General features: G+C 37.2%; 2 protein-coding genes across 10 annotated transcripts in view; both read left to right on the top strand.

Moving 5' to 3' along the window:
- Positions 1-17,950, top strand: part of CASP7 (caspase 7) — a 27,294-nt gene extending 9,344 nt beyond the window's left edge. For all 6 annotated transcript variants that reach the window (XM_075504510.1, XM_075504512.1, XM_075504513.1 and 3 more), the window contains 6 exons: positions 9,958-10,106; positions 10,983-11,111; positions 11,609-11,784; positions 13,341-13,479; positions 14,101-16,361; positions 17,832-17,950. In XM_075504510.1, coding sequence (XP_075360625.1) covers positions 9,958-10,106; positions 10,983-11,111; positions 11,609-11,784; positions 13,341-13,479; positions 14,101-14,324 — 817 coding nt within the window. In that variant the 3' untranslated portion in view covers positions 14,325-16,361; positions 17,832-17,950. The remainder of the gene's footprint in view (positions 1-9,957; positions 10,107-10,982; positions 11,112-11,608; positions 11,785-13,340; positions 13,480-14,100; positions 16,362-17,831) is intronic.
- The window catches only part of PLEKHS1 (pleckstrin homology domain containing S1), a 22,624-nt gene continuing 16,611 nt past the window's right edge, over positions 17,904-23,916 (top strand). For all 4 annotated transcript variants that reach the window (XM_075504508.1, XM_075504509.1, XM_075504507.1 and 1 more), the window contains exons 1-5: positions 17,904-18,045; positions 20,536-20,671; positions 21,910-22,001; positions 22,107-22,213; positions 23,593-23,727. In XM_075504508.1, coding sequence (XP_075360623.1) covers positions 20,641-20,671; positions 21,910-22,001; positions 22,107-22,213; positions 23,593-23,727 — 365 coding nt within the window. In that variant the 5' untranslated portion in view covers positions 17,904-18,045; positions 20,536-20,640. The remainder of the gene's footprint in view (positions 18,046-20,535; positions 20,672-21,909; positions 22,002-22,106; positions 22,214-23,592; positions 23,728-23,916) is intronic.

The raw sequence follows: 23,916 nt of genomic DNA, 5'->3' as shown, positions 1-23,916 counted from the left end.
TGAGAGTTTAGAACTTACTGGTTTGGTCCTCTCTGCTGCAGGTGTTACACCACAAAATTGTCATGTAGGCTGTAAATGATACTTAAAATATTAAGTGCACACAGACTAGGATACTGCTACATGTTCTTTTTTTTCCTCCTGTCTTTTCTTAACTGTTGCAAAATGTGGACAATATTAGACATAATAGGCTGTGTTGAAACTTTTTTTACAAAGTGTAGCTGGCTTAGCCCTAGTGCGCTTCGTCTGCTTCATTTGTATGTAATAAATAAAATTGCAGCCATGATTTTTTTTTTAATTATGTTAAGGCCATCACTAACACACAGTTAAAAGGAGAGGAAGACATATTTAGATGTAATTATCAGAACTCCAAAGATATAAATAATATACAAAGTATGCCAGCAGTTGTAGTCTGAGGCTTGCTCTTCAAACAGCTCAACTTCTTTCATTACACAGTGAGTTTCCAGTTGTCCTGGACTGGGTTTCTCTGTTTTCCAAGTTCTTAGAGAAGATTCTCCCTGGAGAAGGGTCTGAAACTAAAATGGGACAAAAAAGCTACAAGAGTAGCTCAGGGTCTGAAAAATGTCTTATAATGAGGGGTTTAAAATGTATTTAGTTTTTCTAACTAAAGTTGAAAGATAATTTGCTTGTACTATACAAATACGTAGTGTACTATACAAATATATAGGTGAAGGAAGATCAGAAGATAGGAGGCACTTTTTGTAACCAAAGAATTCATAAATGGATCCAATGGATCCATAAATGGATCTTTTAAAAAAAGGTTGGGTATAAATCTAAAAGATGTTCTGCAAATTAAACAGAAGCTGCAGGTTTGTAGGAACTACTGAATAAGGGTTTGGGCTTGCTTTGCAAGAGATCAAATGAAAAGTGTGCTCACACTCAGGTGAGTCAGTTACTGCCATTATCATGTTGCAGCTCACTAGTTGATTTTGTTCATCTCTGAGACTGTTGCAGTTGTGAAGCTTTTTGGTGGGTGAGGCCTTATTGTGATTCAAGCTAATACACTTTAGATTGTGGTTTCAAAGGAACATACAAATAGCCATTGCCGTGGTTCAGCTGAGTAGCTGCAATGTGATAAGCTGTGATATCTTGACTGTTAAGCTGAGGTTCCAGAGGCCTTTAGGGCTATAATATACTTTGGGGAAATGCCATATTCTGTGAACTGCAACGCTCTCATTTTTGCAGTTGACATTAAATAACCGTGTGCAGCCACTAGAAGTTTTATCTCTTCAGGGAAGCTAACGTGCAGTAACCAAAGATAGGAATTTGTTTCTGGACTGAGATCCACTGTAAACCTCCATAGTTGGCAGTAAGAATGCCTTTGTTTCAAGCATTTTTTTCCAGGAGGTATGTGGCAGTAAGCTACCTTACACGCTCTGGACCTAAACATTGTACAGATGTACAAAATAGTGGATTTTAAATTCATTCTCTAGTTTACCGTACACTACTATACCCCTGGAAAGAAGCCATGAGATCTGCAATTCTTTTATGAAATAAGTTTGTTTAGGTTCCATTTTGTAATGGAAAAACTAACCGAGAGATATGGAGTTACTTTCCCAAAGTTATGCAACAGCAGAAGCAGGATTCACACTCAGTTCTCCATCCAGAGCACAACTAAGTGGCTCTTAGTGAGAGAACATATCCCCCCAGTTGAGCACTTTGGTTTGTTTAATACTTTTCATCAAGTTAACAGAGCAAAGCATAGCTAGCATATAATCTTAATAAGTATCTTTATGGCTTGTGTTCTACTGTTGGAGGTGATATAGCATGCTACAGGAAACTTCGGGAAATGCCAGGATTTCTTAAAAAAAATTAAAGCATTTTACTTTGTGAATTTTCTGCAAAATCTGTAACACTACTGCTACATATGTCATAGTAAGAACAAAAGTAGGGTTTTAATATTATACCATTGTCTTGGATGAATGAACTCAGTCCTGTCTTGGGCAAAGAATTTGTTAATGATAGCTTAGGTCCCACACAGCTCTATTATTATCTTTATAAGTTCAAGGAAATAATCCCATTGTTTACGCAACTCCTTTCTTTCAAGACTGCTACAGCAACATTTTCCTTTCAAAATTAGTGTGTTTACAGTTATAAGGAGGGCTTGGGACATGGGTTTCCAGAGAAACAAGAGGTACTGTGTCCATTAGCTTCCTAGTTTCAGGTTCATTCAAGCAAAAGGCTTTGCTTCTGGTGACTTTTAAACTGGTTTTGTTTAGTCAGCTGACAATCTAATTCCAAAGATGTCCTTTAGAAGTCATGAACTAATTGGCAGTTCAGAAAGCAGCCAGAGGCTAAATAATTGCTATGGCCCTGATCTTGAGAACAGTGACAAACAGGCATTATTTTACTGCCTGTCTAGTCCTGTTGCTTTTAGTAAGCCTGCTCCCAGGAAAGCGGGAGGAATTTGGAGGAAAGCGGGGTGCGATCATTAGGGGCTATGGTGTTCGAGTAAGCATGCTTGCCATTTCCCTTTATTCCACCCCTTCCCAAAAATGACTTTCAAGGTTTAGGCACTTCAGCAGAGTAGCATATGAAGATGCAAGGGTTGCACAGACTTTATATGTCATTGATAAATATTAACTTCACACTCCAGTATTATCAGTTTGTCATGTTTCACCATAATTTAAAGTTTCTTTAACAGACAAAACAACACCATTAGAGGGAACAGAAATCTAGGACCATTTGACTGGTTTTTGTGTTTTAATGTTCTGGGGGTTTTTTGTATTGTGTTGTTTATGTTTGCTATTCTAAATTGCAGCTGTCAGTTTTCATGCCTTTTGTGTAAGACATCTCCTTGCCATAGTAAGCAATATAGGTGAAATAATGTTTAGATGCTTTTTGGGGAACTTTTATGTTCAGTTTTGTAGGACCACTTTTCTTCTGTCTTCTAAATGAAGACTTTCTATTATGTTGAAAAGAGTCTGACTTTAATATTAGATTTTTTTTTAAATTTTCTTTTGACATTTATCTGGAGCATATTTAAAAATAGCCGTCTAAGGACTGGTTATTTTGTTGGTGCTAGTCTATCAAAGTCAGCAGTCATTGGCTTATAACTTTCAGTAGGGAAATTGAAAGTATGCAATATTTACTTGAACTTCCTCCTATATAATTAGTATTGCCCCTTTTTCCTGAGGAGATTTTTGCTTCAACTATTAAGCTGTTTTTCAGTTTATCTGCTGGCACATAATTTGGAAGCCTGAGTAACCTTTGTTTAAAAAAAGATTGTGAGATATAGCATTTATTTTCTTGGTTTACAATTATATTTAACCTCTTTCAAAAGAGTCCTTGGTAAGGTGCTATCAGTCTGAAAAGAGAGAGATGGAAATTGCACCTGCCATTGGAGTATATTCAGGAGAAAAGTTTTGTGAGCCCATAGCGTGTGACAGTCAGGTCGGAAACAGAATTGAGATCTCCCAAATGCCAATGTCTTCTGCAGTGGCTCTTGTTAGTGTTTATCATAGCCTTCACTTAGTATTCTAGCATGCTGCTTTCTTAGTGTGTGACCCAGGATCACACCATCAAATGCAGTATAATACGGTTTTAGTGTTTGGTCTAACTCTTATGGTTAATGCTTAGTCCTTATCCCATATAATTTATGCTTTCTGATTTTTAACAGTAAAGGAATATTCATTTTTATAAAAGACGAGTCAAGTAGTGACACATTCTTCTTGTCCAGAAATGTTGCTGCTCTGCCAACCTGATGCAATATTAATGGGAAAAGGCAACAGGATAATCTATTATTTGCATGCAGCTCCAAATCTGCGTGACACTTTAGCAAAACGGATCTGACAAAGAACAAAGAGTCTGCCTTAAAGAACTTAAGATCTAAAAAGCTCTAGTCAGGTTTAACAAGTGTCTTTTGCTTGTTATTACCGATAGGTTTCAAGAGAAAAAAAATTCAAAGAGGGGAGAGTGTACAGTAATTAGAGGTGTACTAAATATGGTGAAATTAGACTGGATAAAAGTATTAAAGCTGGATAAAAGTATTAAAGCTGGCAGTTTGGAGAGAAGGTTATGTAGGACTAAGACATACTAATGCACAATCATTGGAAAGAATCAGACATATGAATAGACCACTAATTATTGAGACTAAGGTAGGAACATAGACCAAATATTGAACCTTGGTTTATCTAATTTATGAATTCTGTTTTCTGTTCATTTCTTTTGGAAGAATAACTCTGAACTGGTCTCCAGCACACTCAGTTTTACTACACATAGCTTGGTGATGCTTTGTGAATTCAAACACAATCCTCTTTCCATTTTCATTGTTACCTGTCTATCGTTTAACTACCTATTTAAAAAAAATAAATCCAATCCAGGATTTTTCCCCAGGAGAGCAAACATAGGACTTGTGATGAGCAGTAGTCGCAAACATCATTTATACTGTGCATGCAATAATGGAAGGAGTGGGGTTTTTTAGACAGAATTGCAGCATAGAGCCACACAAACTGCATAAAAATAAATCAGCAATATAGGCTACGTAACTTTCTTCAGAGGTCTTAAAACTAATGTATTGTCCCATATACTTACTCCACAGTATTGTAACTCAATGGGGAATTTATTCAAATGAAGCCTTTAAAGAGGTCCCCAAATGTAAAAGTCATGAGGGAAACTGAGTTGTTTGTAATAGAATAAAGAGCATTGCAGTTTTAAGATAACTTGCATCCCACAACATTAAGTGTATGAAAGTTCTGGTCGATGTTGATGGATTACCTGAGAAGATTTGTATTACGGACTTTGTCACTGTACCACTTCTATAATCTTCTTGCCTGGACTCAACAGAAAGGCTGACAATGTGATGGAAACTAGAATAAAACTATTCTCTAATGCCAAAAAGCATGGGGACTCCAGAAGAGATACTGAGATGATGTGTTCTGTAAAGATAGCATGTTTTTTAAGGCAAATTTTCTTTTTAACAGAAACCTGTTATCAGTCATTCAAAAATGATAATATGATCACACATTGTATTAAAGAAGCATGACAGAGTAAAAACTATCACAACGTTCTGTGATATTCTTTATCAAGTAAAGCCCAAATTTACTGAACTTCATAGAGCAAGGGTAAGACAAAGTTCTCTTTTGTGTGTGTACTTTGAATAGAAATGGATGTAATCAGTTTAGCCTTTTCCACCCACCTCTGAATGTCAACTTCCTTAAATTGAATAATATCATAATTGTAGAATTTTTCTATCTGCTTACATTTTTCAGTACAGCAACAAAAGTCCCTTACTTTCCTGGGAGAGAAAGGGATTATAGCTGTTTTCAGAGCCCGGCTATCCCTCCATAATATCATTTTTAGAGTTCATTTTGATTAACACATTAATTTCCTCTTAGAAAAGCAAACAAGCAGGAAAAAAACAAACAGGAAAATCCTCCCATCCTGTGACTGGGGAATTATGATTGTGAAATTTGTCTTTATTCATTTAATTGTCTGCCCGTAAGGCTATTTAAGTGGCTGTTCTTTCCCAGGGAGATCTGTTTCTTCTGTGTGCTAAGTGACACATTGCTTTTAAGGCCAAGCAGCTCATGTTTTCAGAAGAGCTCTATTGTCCGTTGGTTACTATCATCCTCTTTTTAATCATTGTTAATGTTGAGGTTTAGTAAATGGATTGGTGTAACAGTTTCTACCCTAGAGATTGCACTTTCTTCTTAATGTTTCCCTTTCATCCACTCTTCTCTTGAGAACTTTCCCTGCATATGCTGGTACTGTTCCAAGGGGAGTCCATATAGTTACAGCAGACCAGCTTGCTTAGAGTAGAAGGGTTTTTTACAGTCACTGGCCTTTACACCTTGCACAAAGGTAGGCAATACCAGACTATTGACATTAATTATGTAATGTGATGGAAGGTGAAGACCCTTCCCATGGAAATATATTACACTACACTTGAAGTTAAGCAGCTGGTTCTCACTGAAATGCATGTTACTCTGGAGGGCTGGCAGACCTGAGCCCAAGAGTTTGGCTGTAGCAGGTGGGAGAGATGATGAGAGACTGCAACACTCAAGGAAGCCATTCTCCTGCGCATGGATTCTTAGTATGTTGGTATGTCATACTAATATACAGTAGCAAAGAAAGTGCAGGGAGATGCCAGTAGAAAGGAAGCCAAAGGAGAGGAAATCTCAGCTGCTACGAGACACTGCTTTCAGTAAAATTGTTACTTAAAATAATCTGTAGGTATAGTTAAATGTTAACAGTGATATTTGTATCCTTAAATCTTGATATCCATACATACTGAAATCATAATTTACCCAAAGTGTAACAGAAAAGAAAGTTTGCTGTGATAAGTAGCAGTCCTTTAGACAATCAAGTTCACTACTGGTGCAAGTGATGTGTCTCCATTGACTTGGACAGAATTTTAGTCATGGCGATAAGAAATTTGGCCTTTACTATTTAAATTTTCAATAACAAAATTATAAATGGTATAGGTAACTTTAATTTTATATTTGAAGAGTGAGAAGTTAGTAATAATGGTTTTCCCAGGGTTGACACTGATTGAGTCTAGACTTGATGAAATCACATTCCCAGACATACTGTTGTCAAGCCTAAGGCCTGGATTTAGAGGCACAGTAAGGGTGAAAATGTGCAAGCTATATGAGGGTGCCAGAGTGGAGTTTCAGTTTTGCTGAACTCTTGACCGAAGGGAGAGAACAGGAAATATGTGAGAGCACTGATAGGAAGAATATTTCTGTATAAGGGAAAGATCAGTAACCACTGGTGGAGTGAGGAGTTATGGCAGAGTTGTAATTAAAAGCCGAAGAAAGAGTAAACAGTCATAAAATTCAAGTTTCTTTTTAGTCTGGGCAAGTTTGAATCCCAAAAGAGGGAAATTAAAGACACTGGATGTCAGAGAAGCAGAATGAAATAAAACTGAAGGCAAATAGTTTAAAACGTTTTATAACAGCACATAACTAACCTGTGGAAAGTCTTTCAGAAAATGCGGTGATTAGAAAGCTTAGTAAGAACAACAGCAGTAAACATTTATGTTAACATGTGTCCAGTTCAAAGCTTAGAAAATAAAAATTTAGCTGGAAGGCTTTAGGCTTTCAGTTATAAGCCAGCCTGTCACTGATGGGGCATTTCCCTTAAGGACTGATTATTACATATTTATTACTTTATTAGTCATTATTACAAGGTCTGATTTAGCTTGTTGAAACTGAAGAGTTGGACCTTATACTGTCAGTTTAGTCCAGTCAGGCAATTTCCGTATTGCACTATGTTGGTACAGAAAACAGAATCTTCAAAAAACAATTTCTCTCTGGACTGCAGGCCCAGGATATGTATACTCCACAACCTTTGCTTCCTTATTCATTCAGTTTGGAGAGATACCAAAAGATTTCTGGAACTTTTTGTTGTCTGCCAGTAAAGAAATGATAGGTGTAACCCTACAAAGCATGCTGTGGTTGCTTAGTATCTCGTTAGCCTGTTCAGCTTGGAAGGACTCAAAACCATACTGTCCTCTGTAAAGGAATGAGGAAATTATAGTTATGTGTGCTACTGTGCTGACAAGGCTTGTCTGTGACATTTGACCTTGACCAGCATAGAGCTTCTGGCATACTTTTGTGAATACCAGCAGTAGTAGCTACAAGTAGCAGTAGCCGTATTTCTGCATGAATGAGTGCAAACTATTGCACTCGGAAGTGAAGTGGTTTCAGAGAAGTTGTGTGGCTACGTTATTACGCCACTTAACCCCAGCTGCTATTTTCAGTGAGACTTTTTGTGGGGTAACGTGGCTGCATGACTTCTGGACTAGAATTAGATCACTTCCAGCATTTTAGGAGAGCAGGCAGTGCAAACATGATAGCGTACTGCTCATGTGGATCTGTCTCGAGTGTTCACAACTGTTCATGGGTTGGACATAAACAGAAATTTGTGTACAATCCCCTTGAAAATATCCTATTGTGTGTAACAGCCACTGTTAGTCATACAGCTTTTTCAGGAAGTCAGTGAAGCCAGATAAATCTGTAGAAGAAACTTGATTCCAGTGTGGAGTGAAGAAATTAGCCTCTTCATCAACCTGAGTGGTTATTTGTTGTTCTGAAATTTCTTTTTCTCTCTTTGCCAGAGAGCTGTCTAGTGATGTAGGACCAGGGGGAATTTTAGGCTAAAATAATTATCCAAGATCTCTTTGAAATTCAGATGTAATATTAACATCGTACAGCTGTGGGTAATTCTTTAAAATGGCTAAAATCTTTTCTTGAGGCAAAGCATATTTAATTATTGCTCCCAGAGCCCTCAAGAAGAATACCAATATGCAAGGAGAATACCAATACTTGCGATTTGCCAGAAAAGACTGTACTTCCAGAGTATCAGACAAAATCCTCAAGTAGATACGATTCAATATCTTGTTTTGTAGTCTCTAAGATAAGTCGAAGAGAGGAGATGATATTAGGATGGTCACATGTAAAAAGAGTGCAGAGAAAGCCTGCCAGGTGCAGCTATTTAATTTGGCCCTTTATAACAGAACATGAGGACATTCAAAGATAAGAAGCTGTTTTAAAATTGAATTGCAGTAGCATTTAAACACGATGAATCATCTAGAGAAGGTTTGTTATAGTTTCCAATTAGTCTTGTCCTTTAGTAATAAAAAAGAGGATGCTTAAAGTTAAAAGACAACAATTGTTAAATCAGGAGGGTAAGAAAGTAGATTACAACATTTAATCAATTCACAGCAATCTCATGTCTACAGGCTATTATTGAAGCAAACAGCTTATTCTTTAGAAAGATGTCAGAGTGAGAATAGTGAAAGTACTTAAATGAATTGAGATTATAGGAAAAATCTAATTTTGTTAAAAACAAACTGTATTATACAGTTATTTGTGCTGCAAAAATAGGTTATGTTTTCCTCTCCGACATCAGGAATAAATACTGTTGGAAGCAGGATGCTGGACCAAATATGTAAGAGAGGTGCCAATAACTTCTTCAGCCCTTTCCTGAGCATTGTTTCTAACTGTGCTTGCTCCAAAACTTGTTTATAGTTCTGAGGTTGAATCAGACCCTTTATAGGCTCTCACTGGCTTCAGTTCTGCTTGAGGAGATCTTACCAACATCTGAAGCCACCTGCTTGGACCAAAAAGTCCACCTCTGAAAGCAAGTACTGCTGAGTTCCTCATGCTTATACTTCAGGTGTGCATGCTGGCTGTAACTGATTTGTTCCTAATGCTTCATTTAGAGTAAATTGGTGAGTAATTTCTGTGCTATCCCTTTGCATGCCTTTCTAATCCAGTCTAAGACTCCTGCACGTAGCAGAAAGGTCAGTACACAGTCACATTAACAGAGAACATTTATAGCTCATTTTGTTTTGGGTTGTTTTTTTTTTAAAGTGAGGTTAAGGTATTGATGATTATACTAAAATGTGCTTAGTTTTTTGCATAGGTTCAGACTGCTGTTTGGCAGACCAAATTAACACATGACCTGTTCACATCTATAACCTTTATCAGTAGAAACTACCTACTGCTTGGTCTTAATCTTCAGAGAATTGAGGGATGATGGTGATTCAAGAAACAAATCCTATCACACCATTGGGTAAACTGCGTATCTTCTTGTGCTTGAAATAGTTATTAAGGGAGATCTGTCTGTCCTTCCATGAATTATTTATAGTAAAAGTAAAATATGTCCAGAACCATAGTTTGTGAAAGGTTACTGCCAGCCTGACTTCATGTTTAGGCCATCTGTTTTATCTGTGGGTCAGGATCTGCATATACTACTGTTGGCTGCAGTTCACTCTAGAGTCATTTTACCATCATCAGAATCCAATTGCATACAGTCATCACTTCATGGAAATCACAAGATTTTTATGCCTTGATCTCAAATATGAAGGAAGAAAACAAACATTAGAGAAGAAAAAACATTGGGTAGGGCTACCCGAATGGTTTGAATTAAGATAAATAGGCACACTGCATGTGACTGGCCACTAACAGTAATTTCATTTGGTTCACCTAGAAAAAAGAAGAATGGAGAAGAAGAACAGCCAAAGTCCTCTCTCAGTAATCAGTACCGAATTGTTACACCCACATTCCAGTATAATATGGACTACAAGAAAGTCGGCAAATGTATTATTATAAACAACAAAAATTTTGAAGACAAAACAGGTAATATTCTTCCTTTGATGATACTCATTACAGAGTTTAGAATTTTTATACTTTCATTAATCAATAAGCATTTTGTTTTTAGGACATGGAATTTTAATGCATATATTTATCTTTTTTGAGAAATAGTTGTTCCTACTATTTATTCCTGTTCTTTAACACTTATATTAGAGCGGCTCTTTGCAGCTTCTTTGCAGTATATGTTTCAAAGAGCATGTCACCTTGCTCTACCAACTTCAAACTAAACCTTTGTCCCAGAGTTTAAGGCTGTGTTATTAAAATTTGAACTTTGTCATCTGCAGCCCATGTTATAACTTCTCTGTCCCTAAGCTACAGCTATGAGCTACAAAAGCTAATAGCTGTAGCTGTGCTCTGTTCACACTCCTGCATTTAACTTTTCAGACCATGTATGGTTTCAAAGCAATCGGATGCTTGTGTTATAGTCAACTTTATAGGTCTTTTCCTATACACTTGGCAAACACACTAAATGAAGTGTTTACTCCAAAGAATTTACATCAGCTTCTTTTATGTGGGTATCATAGGGACTCTTTTCAACAGTTTTTCCTTGGGGTGCTTTATGCATAACCAAAAGGATATAGAATCATCCATAGAGGTCCTATGTTGCAAGGTGCTGGAGGCATGCCAACCTTTTTCAGGATAAGATACGTGTTAACATTGAACCTTGCATTATTTTGCATTAAAACAAATCTCACAATTTGTTCTCAATGCTGAGAATGCTGTTAGAGGATTGTTTTAAAATCATGTCACCATGATATTGTTTAGGTTTATTAATTATAAACCTAAAAATTTACCTTTGAACACATGAATTATTTTGAATTGTGTAATGTGCAGTCAACCATATTCTTTGTTTTCTGGCAGGAATGGGTACACGCAATGGCACTGATAAAGATGCTGGAGATCTAGCTAAGAGTTTTAGAAACTTAGGGTTTGAGGTTTACACATACAATGACCGAAGCCGTGATGATATGGAGAAATTACTGAAGCAAGGTAAAAATTTAGAATCATAGAATAATTTAGAGTGGAAAAGACCTCTGGAATTCACCGAATCTACCCTCTGCTCAAAGCAGGTCAAATTAGAGATTGCTTAGGCCCCACTACATGCAATTTTCTGTATAGAAGGTTTCAGTTTCTGAATGGATTAAGCTTAATTCCCCACCTCTTCCTCCAACGTCAATTCAGAAATACACAGTTTTCTTGTCATATTAGGTGAAGCCCCTGTCCTGTGTATTAGGTGAAGAGCCTTGTCATATTAGAGTCCAGCCTGTTGACTTCAGTGGGCTAGACTTGGAGTCAAGTGAAGGATGCATTCATGTATTCAAGGTACTCATCACATTATTAAAAAGTGGGTTGTGTCATCGTTATCCACTCCTTATGCCTTCCAGTAGAGGCCCAATGTATATTTAGTCTCAGAAAAACGTGTTTGCTAAATATAATTTTCATTTAAAATGTTGCTTTCTTTTGGTTAAGAAGTATTTGATTTCTAGCTGCTGAGGAGAATCACAGTGATGCCGCTTGTTTTGCCTGTATCCTTCTAAGCCATGGGGAAGAAGGCCTCATCTATGGCACTGATGGACCCATGGCTATCAAGAGTTTGACTGCGCTATTCAGAGGAGACAAGTGTAAAAGCCTTATAGGCAAACCCAAATTATTTTTCATTCAGGTAATAGCCCTAAGGTAAACATAGTATCCTACTGGCCCTAAGGTAAACATAGTATCCTACTGCTGCAGTGGGGAAAACATGCTATGTTGCTTGTCTGCTCTAGAAGAGCCCTGTAGGTTAACTTACTGAATTTTGCTGGAGGTTTTGTGAAAAAATGTGTTGAGATAAGTTGACTATGGGTGACTTGTATTGTTTGTTTTTAAAAGATAATTTATATACAACATTCACAGATATAAAGAACGTATTGTCATTGTAATTTTGTACCTCGTTTCTCTTTGTGCTTGGTAATATATGAACTTCAAAGCAGGAAGATAAACTCCCTCTTGTGCAGACAGAGCTGTGGACAGTATGTGATTGTCAATAGAAATAATACTGTCCAGGTCTCTTTGAATAAAAGCTGTCTCTACAACTTACTTCATTCTGCTAAAAGAAATATTTTTTCTCTCCCTCAGTAGCCTAAAAATTTATATTGCATTATTGCATTAGCATATTATTAATTGTATATTACTTAAGCTTTTAAAGACAGCTCTTTCAAACAGTATTAACTAACATACCATGGGTCTGAATTCTCATTTTTTATCATAGTATTATGTACATATGGGAGTTGCAGTAGATGTGGTTTTCCCTAGGCTTAATTAATCCTCAACCTCAAAGTGAAAACAGTGTCTATTTTAGACTCCTCATACTACTAAAGTGATGTTTCTTTTAATTATAAGTTTGGAATGGGTACTTTGTTGCCTTTAAAATTATCTTAATAAAGGCAACGAACTCATGTTATGTAAGCCCATCAGACTGCTATTTTTTTGCAAGAGCTGTCAGTCAAAGCTTGCAAAGATCAAGAGCTGAAACTCACCAACCTGGACTGTGGTCCCAGTGTGCCCTTTAGCTAAACCACATGATTAAGAGGAAATTAAGAATAAAAGAGAGAAATGGAAAAATGGTAAAAATGCAATATACTTGAAATGGGTGGTCAAACACTGGAACAGGTTGCCTAGATTGTAGAGTCTCCATCTGTGGAGATATTCCAAACCCGACTGGACACGGTCCTGGACATCTGCTGTAGCTGTCCCTGCTTGAGAAGGGGGATTGGACTAGATGATCTCAGGATGTGATTTTGTTATTCTGTGAAATGTAGTGCTACAGCAGTGCATGGCAGGAACCAAAGACAATGTGTAGTCCACTGTAAAGAAAATGTCCGGAAGTCATGCTGCACAAGACATTATGTAATCATTGAGTGTGCTGAGGCTGACTCTAGACTAGTAAAATTAATTATTAGAATAAGCTAATGGTGACTTGGCACTTTGATAATCTACTGAGATCCACAGCCTGCAACACCATTACCTCCCTTTACTGTATGGGATGTATATTTTAAAATGGGTAAGCTAGTAACTTTATCACTGAACAATTAGATGTCCCCCCGAATTGCATTTCTGCTTCTAATACATGCAAAGTACTGCTTAAAACTGTATCCATTAAAAAATGTTAATGAATACTTATTTTTAGAACACCTTGTTTCTACTTATTGGACAAGTTCTCTTTGTCTTCACTGCTTTCAGGCATGCAGAGGTTCTGAATTTGATGAAGGTATACAAACTGACTCTGGACCTGCAAATGACACTCTGGAAACAGATGCCAATCCAAGATACAAAATCCCAGTAGAAGCAGATTTTCTGTTTGCATATTCCACAGTGCCAGGTAAAGAAAAGGGGGTCGGGATGGGGATAGAAGCCTAAAAACTTATCTCCCATATTGACTTGATTGTAGACTGACCCTCATTGATGATACATTGTACACTGATGGACAAAACACTAAGACCCAGCGTATGTTGGGCTACCCCTTTTAGACTAGGTATAGCGGAAACAGGAGAAAGCCCAGATTTAGGAGGTGGGAAGACAGACATTACAGATGGCAAAGGCAGTACTATTTTCTGGGAATCCTGCCCTTCCATGTCCCAGTTTAGTGAGTATGTTGAGTATGTGATGAAGGCAGGAAGAGGAGCAGTTACAGCATGAAACTTAGAGAAGAAAAACATGATCTCTTACTTCTTGCAGTTTCCCAAATGCAAAAATATAGAATGGTACTTTAGTAGTGTGAGGTTTGGAGAGTTAATACACATTATTCTCCACTTTAATGAAGTAGGATATGTGACACAAGTGATAGGAATTAAACTTTCTGTGTGTGCATTGTTACTCTTTGCCCAGAATCTTTCACACAAATTAGTACATACCTCTCTGCCATTCCATTCTTCAGCTCAAGATCATAAGAAAACAGAGGAAAAATAACCCTATGTACTTTCTTATCTGTCTTTCCTGTAAGGTTATTACTCCTGGAGGAATCCTGGAAGAGGCTCCTGGTTTGTGCAATCTCTGTGCTCTGTGCTAAATGAGCATGGAAAACAACTTGAGATCATGCAGATCCTCACACGGGTCAACTATGTGGTTGCCACAAATTTTGAATCACAATCTGATGATCCACGCTTCAGTGAGAAGAAGCAGATTCCCTGCGTGGTCTCTATGCTCACTAAGGAACTTTACTTCTGAAAGTGTATTTTAATGCAGCCAGTGATGAAAGATCAGGATATGGTTTTGGGTAGAGATTTGATTATAAACTGGAGTAACACATTTTTAATTACACTAGCTTTTTATATTGTATAAGCTGGGGTATCTGATGGATGGACAGTATGCAAGATTTTAAAGAAGAAATAAATGCCGTGGGCCAACCTGACAGCTAATACTAATTACTGTATCTTGATTTCCCTTAGCGTGGCAGTCATGATTTATGGCTACTGAAGATGTTCTGAGAGTCAGCTATCTGACCCATAAAGGTTTATTCCAGAAAACAGATTGTAAATTAGGAACAAAAAAATTAAATTGTGAGACTCCATCTTTTATTTCACTGCTAGTTCATAGAACCATAACTTCCTTGGAAATTTCCAAAGACCATCATATTATGGGTATGTCCAGTGATGAAACAGTTTGTAGGTATTTAAAAGGGTTTCTTAGTCTAATATATTCATTTACCTTTTTATGAACATTATTAATGAAGACTAATGGTTGCTCTGTGCTTAATCTGGAATTCAATTTACTTAGTTATCACTCTAGTATAAGATGGATAAATAAAAAATCAATATTTGTAGATGTTTTACCTGAATAGTATGGAAATGTAACAAATAGAAAAATCAAAATGAAAATCTTTGTAAAAGATTGGCAAACTGTAATTGGATGATGCTTTATTAAAGCGCCATTGTAAAGACTTTTGCCTTGCAAATGACAATTAACTGACAGAACGGCCTGAAACAGTGGTGTTGCAGTTTTTCTGCTTGCAGAAATAAAAATGTCTGCTTGTTGATTCAGAAGTTTTGAACCAACAGAAAGTTAATTCCAAGGCTTTGTTATAAAACATTAAAATTTAATGTTAAAATTATAGAATTATATGTTCCAGTAACAAATGTATGTTTAGATATAGCTTCTGTTTGTGAGGAATTTTGCCAAGACTGGAAATACTTACTTGAATTAGAAACCATAATTGCCTTTTTAGTTACTGTACAGTCTTGACTTTGTATTTTGGAGTTACGTTGGTAATGTTTATATTCCTACTTTTTATATTCTCTTTAAAGTTGGTAGCTAGCTCAAAAAGTAAGTTTAATGATTTGGTTAAACTGATGACTGATTAGTTGTTCACCCTTTTCCCAGTTAATGTACTCTATACCCTTTTGAAATCTTCTAAGAAAGTAAGTACATACTATTAAAGCCAAGTTACCAAAGTATTAAGTTTGTTTTCTTACAAATACTGTGGCATAGTGAGGCATATATTTTTTTCATAAGTCAAATTTACAGTCGTTTGAATTAAATAAATGATTGTTTTATGGACATCTTGAGCATGAAATCAATAAAGACCTTTTTTTAAAATTTCCTATGAATATCTGCATGTTAGTCACTCAATCTAGTGAAGTGAAAACCAATCAAAATACATCCCAAAACCTCTCTCAGCCAAGAATGCAGACAGTCTTCGGCACCTTTTCAAGATGAGGTTTACAGTGTCAGTTGAAAAGTAGTTTAGAAAAGTAAGGGGGCATTGGGTGACTTGGGTTAGGCAGGCCACATCCTCTCTTAAGCCAAAATTATTGAAAATATTTTAATGGAAATATCCTGATCGACTAGCGCTTAATCTTGCCCTGTGTATAAACTGTCTTTAAACTGTACAGTGGTCTAGCAGTTCTTATGAAAATGTTCTTCCTATTACTTCTGGCAAATAGCTCCATCTTAAACTATTTTCTGGCATTAGAGATATTCCTGTTTTACCATGGGAAATGTGTCCAGTCAACATTTCAGTATTGGTTACTTCTCTGGAAGCTCTTTCATGTCTTTATAGTACGTTAGTGTTCATTTGCTTAAGGTTTACCCTGTTTTTAAATTTCTGTTAACAATATTCCCCTGTCTCCAAAACTATCCTTTTATTCAGATACATTGTAGCTCTGAAGCCAGAGAGCCTTGGGAGGAATAAAGGAGCAAATAGGGGCTCTGAAACAGGTCATTTAAGTTTTTAAAATAATGCCAAGGAATGTAACAGCATAACAGGTAAGGAGCACATTTCCTCTTATGTAGTACTTTTTTCTTAAAGGTTCTTTGAGAATGATATTTTATTTTAAAAAAGCTGTAGCAAATTTATGTTAGCTAAGAAGCACTGGGAAACTACAAAAATTACTAGAAATAGTCCCTGGTCCAGCCTACAAGGGACTGCTGAGAAAGAATCAGAGAAGTTAATATTAGTGAGTTTCCTCTATGAGTAGGAAAAGCTATTTGCCCTATTGGACATAATGTCTAAAAGAAAAAAAAAAAAGGTGGACAGAGCGGATCTTTATCAGATTTTGTTGTACATTTACCATGACGGACACTAAATACAGACAGCTTGGGAATTTCCAACTAATAGGTGAAATGGTAGCTCCCTGTCTAAGAAAAAAGGCAAAGTAGTAATGGTATTTGAAGCTCTTCAGTGCTCTAATGTGGCAAGCCAACGAGGCACTCTCAACATTTGCAAGAGGTCTCCTGGTAGACCAAAGGTTTCCTGGAAAAAGATGATAGCATGGCACAAAGGAGCACAGCAACTCTACCTGCTGACTTACAACGAAAGGAAGAAGTTGAGGCTGAATCTTAATCAATCTTGAGGCTAGTTCTAGTATATGAAATATACAACGATCAGCAGAAAATGCCTGAGGACACTGCCAGAGAGGAAAGCAACTTGGAAAGATAGCAGAGTAGTAGAGAAAGAAAGAGAGAAAAACATTCCCTTGTGTCGGCACCAGTGTCTCTGCTAGATGGAGCATTACTTTAGATCATGTCCAAAAAATATTAATATTATTTAAGAAGAAAATTTCCCACTGACAGACATCACGTCTGACTGGTGATGTTTACATGCTGAGGGCTGTGCCAGCCCAAGAGCCCGCAGGAACCCATTCAGAATAAGGAAGCCTGACCCTTTCACTTGAGCAAGGCCAGGTAGCTGAGTAGTGATTTATAAGCTGTAGGGTGTTTTAGCTTATTTCCTGATCAAATTTATAACTATTTTCTGTCTAAAAGCAATTCCCTTGCCATCTGCAGGATTAGCCAAAAGGTTTAGTGTGTAAAATCATTATCATTAATGATATGCTGGATGTTTCTGCAGAGAATCCAAAAAATTCACCTATAACCAAGACAGACACTGACCCTACAATGAAAGTACGTTGTTATTACATAGGTAGCATAAGAAATCCTGCTTCACCATTGTATGTTTCAGTAAATGCTGTTGTTTGAATCTGAACTTGGCTACATTTTATGGTACTTTATGATCTTTTAGGGTTCTTAATGTTGCTTTATCTTCCAGTCATGGGTGGATATTATATTTTAGACACAGCTCAGGGGAAATGAAGGGACTGTTTAGAAAGCTGAACCAACAAAACCAAGTTGTCTCCAGGCTTTTTTCTGCATGGGAGACATTTCTGGCTGCCTCAAATGTGCATGTTTTTTCATTGCTTGTAAGTGAATATTAATCTTCTGGATTTCCCCTTTCAGAACAGTCTTTAATTTGCTTCCCATGGCAGAAACAGGAATTTCCTTGTGGGTCATATTTCAGGATGTTTGTATTTACACATGGACTATAAGAAGGCAGTCACAACGCAGGGCAAGGACACATTGTGTTTTGCTGCAGGAGGCAATACAGGGAATCTGGAAATACTTAAAAGGTGTATTTCTCTAAAACCTTCTACACCATAAAGACATTTTGCCTGTAAGTATTAATGCAGTTTGTTTTCCTTATCTTGGTATTATATTTTTGAAGTTTTATAATAGCCTACATCTTAATAATTTGAAGCATTATATTTGCATTTTGACTGAAGTGCCTCATTGCATTTCAAAAGGTTGAAAGCAATTAAATCTCTTAATGCCAGGCATACAAAAATCTGTGGGGATATAATCATGGAATTGGCATCGTCTATTCTGAATTAGACATAACCTGTTTAAAATGTTGCTTTCTATTGAAGAGAAAAGACAATTAAACGCAACAATTAAAAACTTTTTCCCAAAATGCAGCGTGAGATAGCACAACTGTAATCTCATGGGTTTTTGTCTTCCCACCTGCAAATCTTGACTTTTACTGAAACCTAGAAGAGCCTTTTATCCTGTCATAGGCTCTTGGAACATTGTTTTGTAAGAATTGCATCGTTTGTCAGTCGCGGTGACTCTGTCAGTGACGTTGAAAAGAATATTACGTTGCCTTTCATTGCAACCCCAGACATGTGCCCTTACTATTGACACTAACAATTTGACTTTATGTGCTGTCATTTTTAGTTTTGGAAATTGTTTTTATGTTCTTTTTTTTGGTAGGCAATAGATGAAAACCCTAGCAGTAAATTTTATAACAGTCTGTCACAGCATTTGTACAACAAATCTTTCTCCCAAAAAGGCAAAATCGCAAAGGTTTTCCTAAAAAAAAAAAAAAATACAGGCAGAAATGTTCTGCAGAGATCATTTTGCAGAAAAGTTTGCAGTGGGTCATTCTCATTTACAGCACGGTATTGCCTGGAACAGGAGGTGTGGAAATCTATAGCTTTAGTTGTGTGTCAGAGGTAAAATTTTGTGTGTAACCCACCCCATGTCAGGTGAGTGAGGCCAGAGAATAACCAGCCATTTCTGACCACCACTCCTGACCATACCATGTTTACTTCTGGCACCATGGAGCAACTGACTGAAGAAACAGAAGCAAAGGAAACCCCTTAAATCTCTCAGTCCAGCCAGGGAGATTAGCAAAGAACTAGAGAACAACACTTGCTATCCTTCAAATTTTCCCAGAAGAGGCTCTGCAGCTCCAGGTGGCACAGATGGAGACACTGTAAGCTCGTAGCTAACAGACAACTTCAAGCCAAGTTACTAAAAGGAAAGGATTTGATTTTGCAAGGAGTGAAAGCCTTGGGGTAAGGCAAAGGGAAACTTTTGAAAAGTTTCCTAAATGATGTTACAAACAGACATGGTATTACCAATTGCAAATGTAAGTATATGAGAGAAACTAGATCTGATTTTAAATAAACAAGAAAGCAATTGTGAGATAATAAAAAACTGCCCAGTGTGCAAAATGTAGTGCCGTGCATGCAATCGATTGGAAGGAGTGCAGAGCTCACATATGAATTGCAAAGAAATAGCAGTGCTTTGGAGGTCTGGCTCTGTTATCCTGACATCTAAATGGTGTTCTTGAAGGAAAGCACCGAAAGGCAAATTAGCTCAAAAAAAAAGAAAAAAAAAAGGCAGACCATTAACCGAACTCACCTTTTACCTTCTACATGCTCCATCTCTGTGTTGCCGCACTTATCAAATCCCACAGACCGCTGCCTGCATGTTTTGTTAAAGGGTTATTTAACAAAACTTCGGAGAAGTCCATGGAAACGCATCGGTGCAGTCCGCCTCCCTGCCAGCCTCTATTCCCATCTCTGCCACAGCCTGGCTAAGCCAATGAGCAGGTTATTCAACTTCTTCTCAGGTTTGCAGTGAGATTCCAGTTTGCCTGGTAATATTGGAGGAGACATTGCAAAAATAAGTTGACGTAAATAAAAACAGATACTGTCTGTTTACCCCTCTGAAAAATCATGATACTAAAGCACCTCTTAGAAAGCTGTGAAATTTATTTCATCACTGTTTATAAATTTATTAAAAATGCTCTGAGGGCATCCTATTAAGAATGCTACAGACTTGCAAACTATTATAATTACCATAGTATTATGACTAGATTTTCTAAACAGATTTTAAACTCTTTAGGCCAAGCTATGCCTATTTTATACAGGGCTGATCACACTGCTAAGGCAGTGTCAGAAACATATATGGGAAGCAATATTCCTCGGTTACAGGTGTTGTGTCTAGTGCAAAGGAAGGGGGAAAATGAAGTTCTGTTGGCAGGTCTCACCACTTCCTAGGCAAATCATCTCTTTGCCCTATGTAAATTTATAATTTTTATTATTTGCAATTTTATAATTATATTAGAATAAATATATTATAATATTACAGCATATAATGTATCATTTACTCTATAAATGTATAATGTATATGTAACTGTATAGTATGTTTATATAACTATATATAGTTTTATAGTATGATGCATAATAGTATGCTTAAATGAATAATAATTATTATAATTATTTATATAGTTTATTATAGATTTTTCTATGTTTATTTTACATAGTTTAATCATCACTATGAAAATAAACACTTGTGAGGTATGTTATTTTCTCAGGCAACCGTGCGTGCAGTGAAATGCTGCTCAGCAGCAAGCAAAGCAAAAGGAATTAGCTTCAAGGTTTTTGTTCTCTTTACTATCTGGGTGGAAGAAACAATCAGGATGGCTTCTAGAAGTAAAAGAAATTCTGCAGGTACAAAATTTCATTTACTAAGGTTTGTCAGTAGAAAGGTTGAATCAGGTTTCAGTCCATTCTTATCAATAAATGCTACTATTCTCTTTGCCCTCCACCTGCCAAGGATTTTGTGGTAAACAATAGGTGAAAAACAGGGGAAAATAGTATACTGAAAAATTTTGAGATCTCATCTGGACTTACACTGTGTGTTAATTCTGCCCCTCTGCTTCCTTCCTTAAAGAATCTGTCCTAAATGCAGCATTTCCCTTTATAGCAGAATTTTTCTTGTCCCTGACACAGAGGTTGAACTGACATTTGTAAAAAACTTTAAAATCCTTAAAAATTAACTGGGAACTGGAAGATACGGTCAGTATCTCCAAGGCACTGATGATGAAGCCTTACCTCCACTGAAGTCAGTAGTAAATGGGATTTCAGAATCAAGCGTTTCTTGCATCACCACAAAGTTTGGTCATGTTATATTTCCCAGAACTTATGTATATTCTCTACTGTCCCTTACTGGAAGATCCAAAATGAGGTTGACTGTGCTCCTTTCAGTCACTGGATTCTTAAAAAATCGTAATTTCCCATATACGGTTTATAGCTTAAAAATGGAATGAGATTGCCACTCCTTTCATTGGGTGGTAAAGCGCATTAATAAAACTGAGATTTTGATCAGAAATCCACCAGTGATTAGAAAATATGACTTAAACTACAGCTCGCCACAGAGTATGCAGTCTCATGAACAAATATATTCAGGCATTTTTACCCCCAAGGTTTTAGCTCATATTTTACTTGTAAGACTTCTTCCTGTTGTCACACCGTGATTCACACTGTAAGATGATCTATCCTTAGCTGTGTTTGCAACCTATCCAGATTGAATGCCGTCTACAAATTTCATTAGGGGGCTTTTTACTGTCTTTCATATCACTAGTTGTGAAGTTAAGTAAGACCAGGCTCCAGAAGTTAAATAAGACCAGTTAAATAAGACAGAGGCTCACGATATCTTCCGAGCCCCCTATCATTTGCTTACAGTTTGGGCCAGTTGTCAGCAGTAACATTGACATCAGGGAAGCATGGCCTGGCCCTGTGTTTTATAGCCTTGATTTGTGTTTGTCTTCTCTAACTGTAATGTGCTTTATGGCCATTTAAGCACAGAAACCCAGTGCTCAGCAACAATTTCCAGTTCAAGCAGGTCTTTGTAAGAGATTAATTGGCAGCAAATTAAGTAACGGTGCTGTTCATTTCTCTTTGATTAGTGAGACCTCAAAATACGTTTTGCTCTGAAGATGGAGTCTGCAAGCACGGATTCCTCACCAAATCACCACCTCTTCAGCTTTCCAGCTCACAGGTATACTAGCACAGATTAGTCATATTCCAGCAATCCTTCAACAAGCATCTGTTATTTCTGCTATCCTGAATTTTAATGAGAGACAAATTACTTTCTCTTCGGCAGAATTCCTGGAAAAGGCGTTTTTTCATCCTGTCCAAATCCAGCAAGGGCAATTACGTCCTGAAGTATCTAAAAGGCCAGAACATAAAAGGCTCCATAGCTGTTGATCAGTATGTAACTTGCATCACCTTTTTATTTTAAGTCATGTATGAACACTCTTAAATGGCCACTGATTGTACAGACACTTGTTCCTGATTGAGGTTCTTGATCCAAATCCCGCTGAAGTCCAGAAGAGAGTCTCTTGGGCTTTTGTAGGCTTTGGGTGCAACTTACAGTGTATGATATATGTAGAAGTAAAAATCCTAAATTGCTTTCATAAAATTTGGTACATATATGTGAGTGATTGTGGTGGTGTGGTATCTGCAAACCAGACGTCTTGGCTCCATGATCCCAAAGGCTGTATTCCTGTAGTAGAAGATATTTTATCTCTTGTGAGGACAGTGCTATGCATTGACTCACATGTGAGTAAGGATGGGCTATGCCACTCTTAACTGTGGCACACAACCTTTCCCACCTTACGGCTTTACAAAGCGCTTTGCAAGTTGTGCAGAGCCCTCCTGCCTTTCACGTAGCCCTTTGGGCTGATGCTGGCTGCCCCACTGCCTCTGACTCCGCCGAGAAATTGCTCTGCTTGGCTCGTTTGGGTTGGTCCTTTCATTCCTCTCAGCACAGTGCCCACTGCAGCGAGGCTGGGGTGTCATTGGCTTTGTACTAGCGCCCTGTACCATGTCACATGTGGTATGAGATACACAGAAGGGAAACAGTAAATGTAAAGGGAAATGTAAAGATTTTACCAGTCAGATCTGGAGCTTAATACTCCGGGCTCCTGGAATTGTTAGGCATGGAGGTCACTGGACTCACATTGCTGTTGTGCTTCTTCCATTAAAAGGATTCACATTGTGAAGCTTTTGAAAAAATTCCAGCTTGCTCAGTGGTATGTGGTTACATTATTACCATCATTATTGTTGTTATTATTTTTACTAATTTAACTTCGTGGAAGTTAATGGAAGTAGTGCTTCCATTTAACTATCCATTAAGAGTACTTCTTGTCTGTTCCTCTTCCCCTCCATTAAAACACTGTTAATATACAATTAGTTTCAAATCAAATGTATTGTTCTGTTGTGGTTCAAAAACATCTGCCAGGATTTTTTCTTACTACTGTTTCTTTTCAAGATTCTGTGTTAAACCAACAGCCCCTTTTTTCAGAAATGAGGATCCAAAATCTGGACACGGGTCTTTGCAAAAGTTGATTTTATTTTTTTGCTTGGAAGTTTTCTTCATTGAAAGACCATCTGTTTTGAATGTGTGAGCTTATTTTCTTGAGAATTTTTTCTGTGTAAAAATGTTTACCTTCTCCCATGCAGATCTCATCATATTATGCTGTGCTTAGAGAAAATATGTGCACACACACACACATATGTATGTGTGTGTATGTTTGTATGTATGTATGTATAGTTATATAGGGTGTTTCCTATGGTTATCTTAACAGAATCGTAAATATCGAAGTTGGCATAAGCAATGCTGAAATTATGGAAATGGTGAGGAAGATGTTTAAATGCCTTCCTGAACAGGTGATGTCCATCAGTACTGGAAACAGATGTTACTATCTCATTGGGAGCAGCAGGTAGGCAGAGAAAGATGTGCAAATGCAATATATTAGTTAAGCTGATGTAACACTAAGCTGCTGCCCATGGGCAAGGTCCCACTTCTTCACAGCCGCTCCCATCCCTTCCTGTCTCAGCTACTGATGGTACAGCTCCAGGATGAAACGATTCAGCTGGTTGCTCCAATGCAAAATTGCTCTTTTCTATGT

This window comes from Mycteria americana, chromosome 6, assembly GCF_035582795.1.
Source record: "Mycteria americana isolate JAX WOST 10 ecotype Jacksonville Zoo and Gardens chromosome 6, USCA_MyAme_1.0, whole genome shotgun sequence".
Lineage (NCBI taxonomy): Eukaryota > Metazoa > Chordata > Aves > Ciconiiformes > Ciconiidae > Mycteria > Mycteria americana.
The sequence above is the reverse complement of the archived record's forward strand: the minus strand, read 5'-3'. Positions and strand labels throughout refer to the sequence as shown.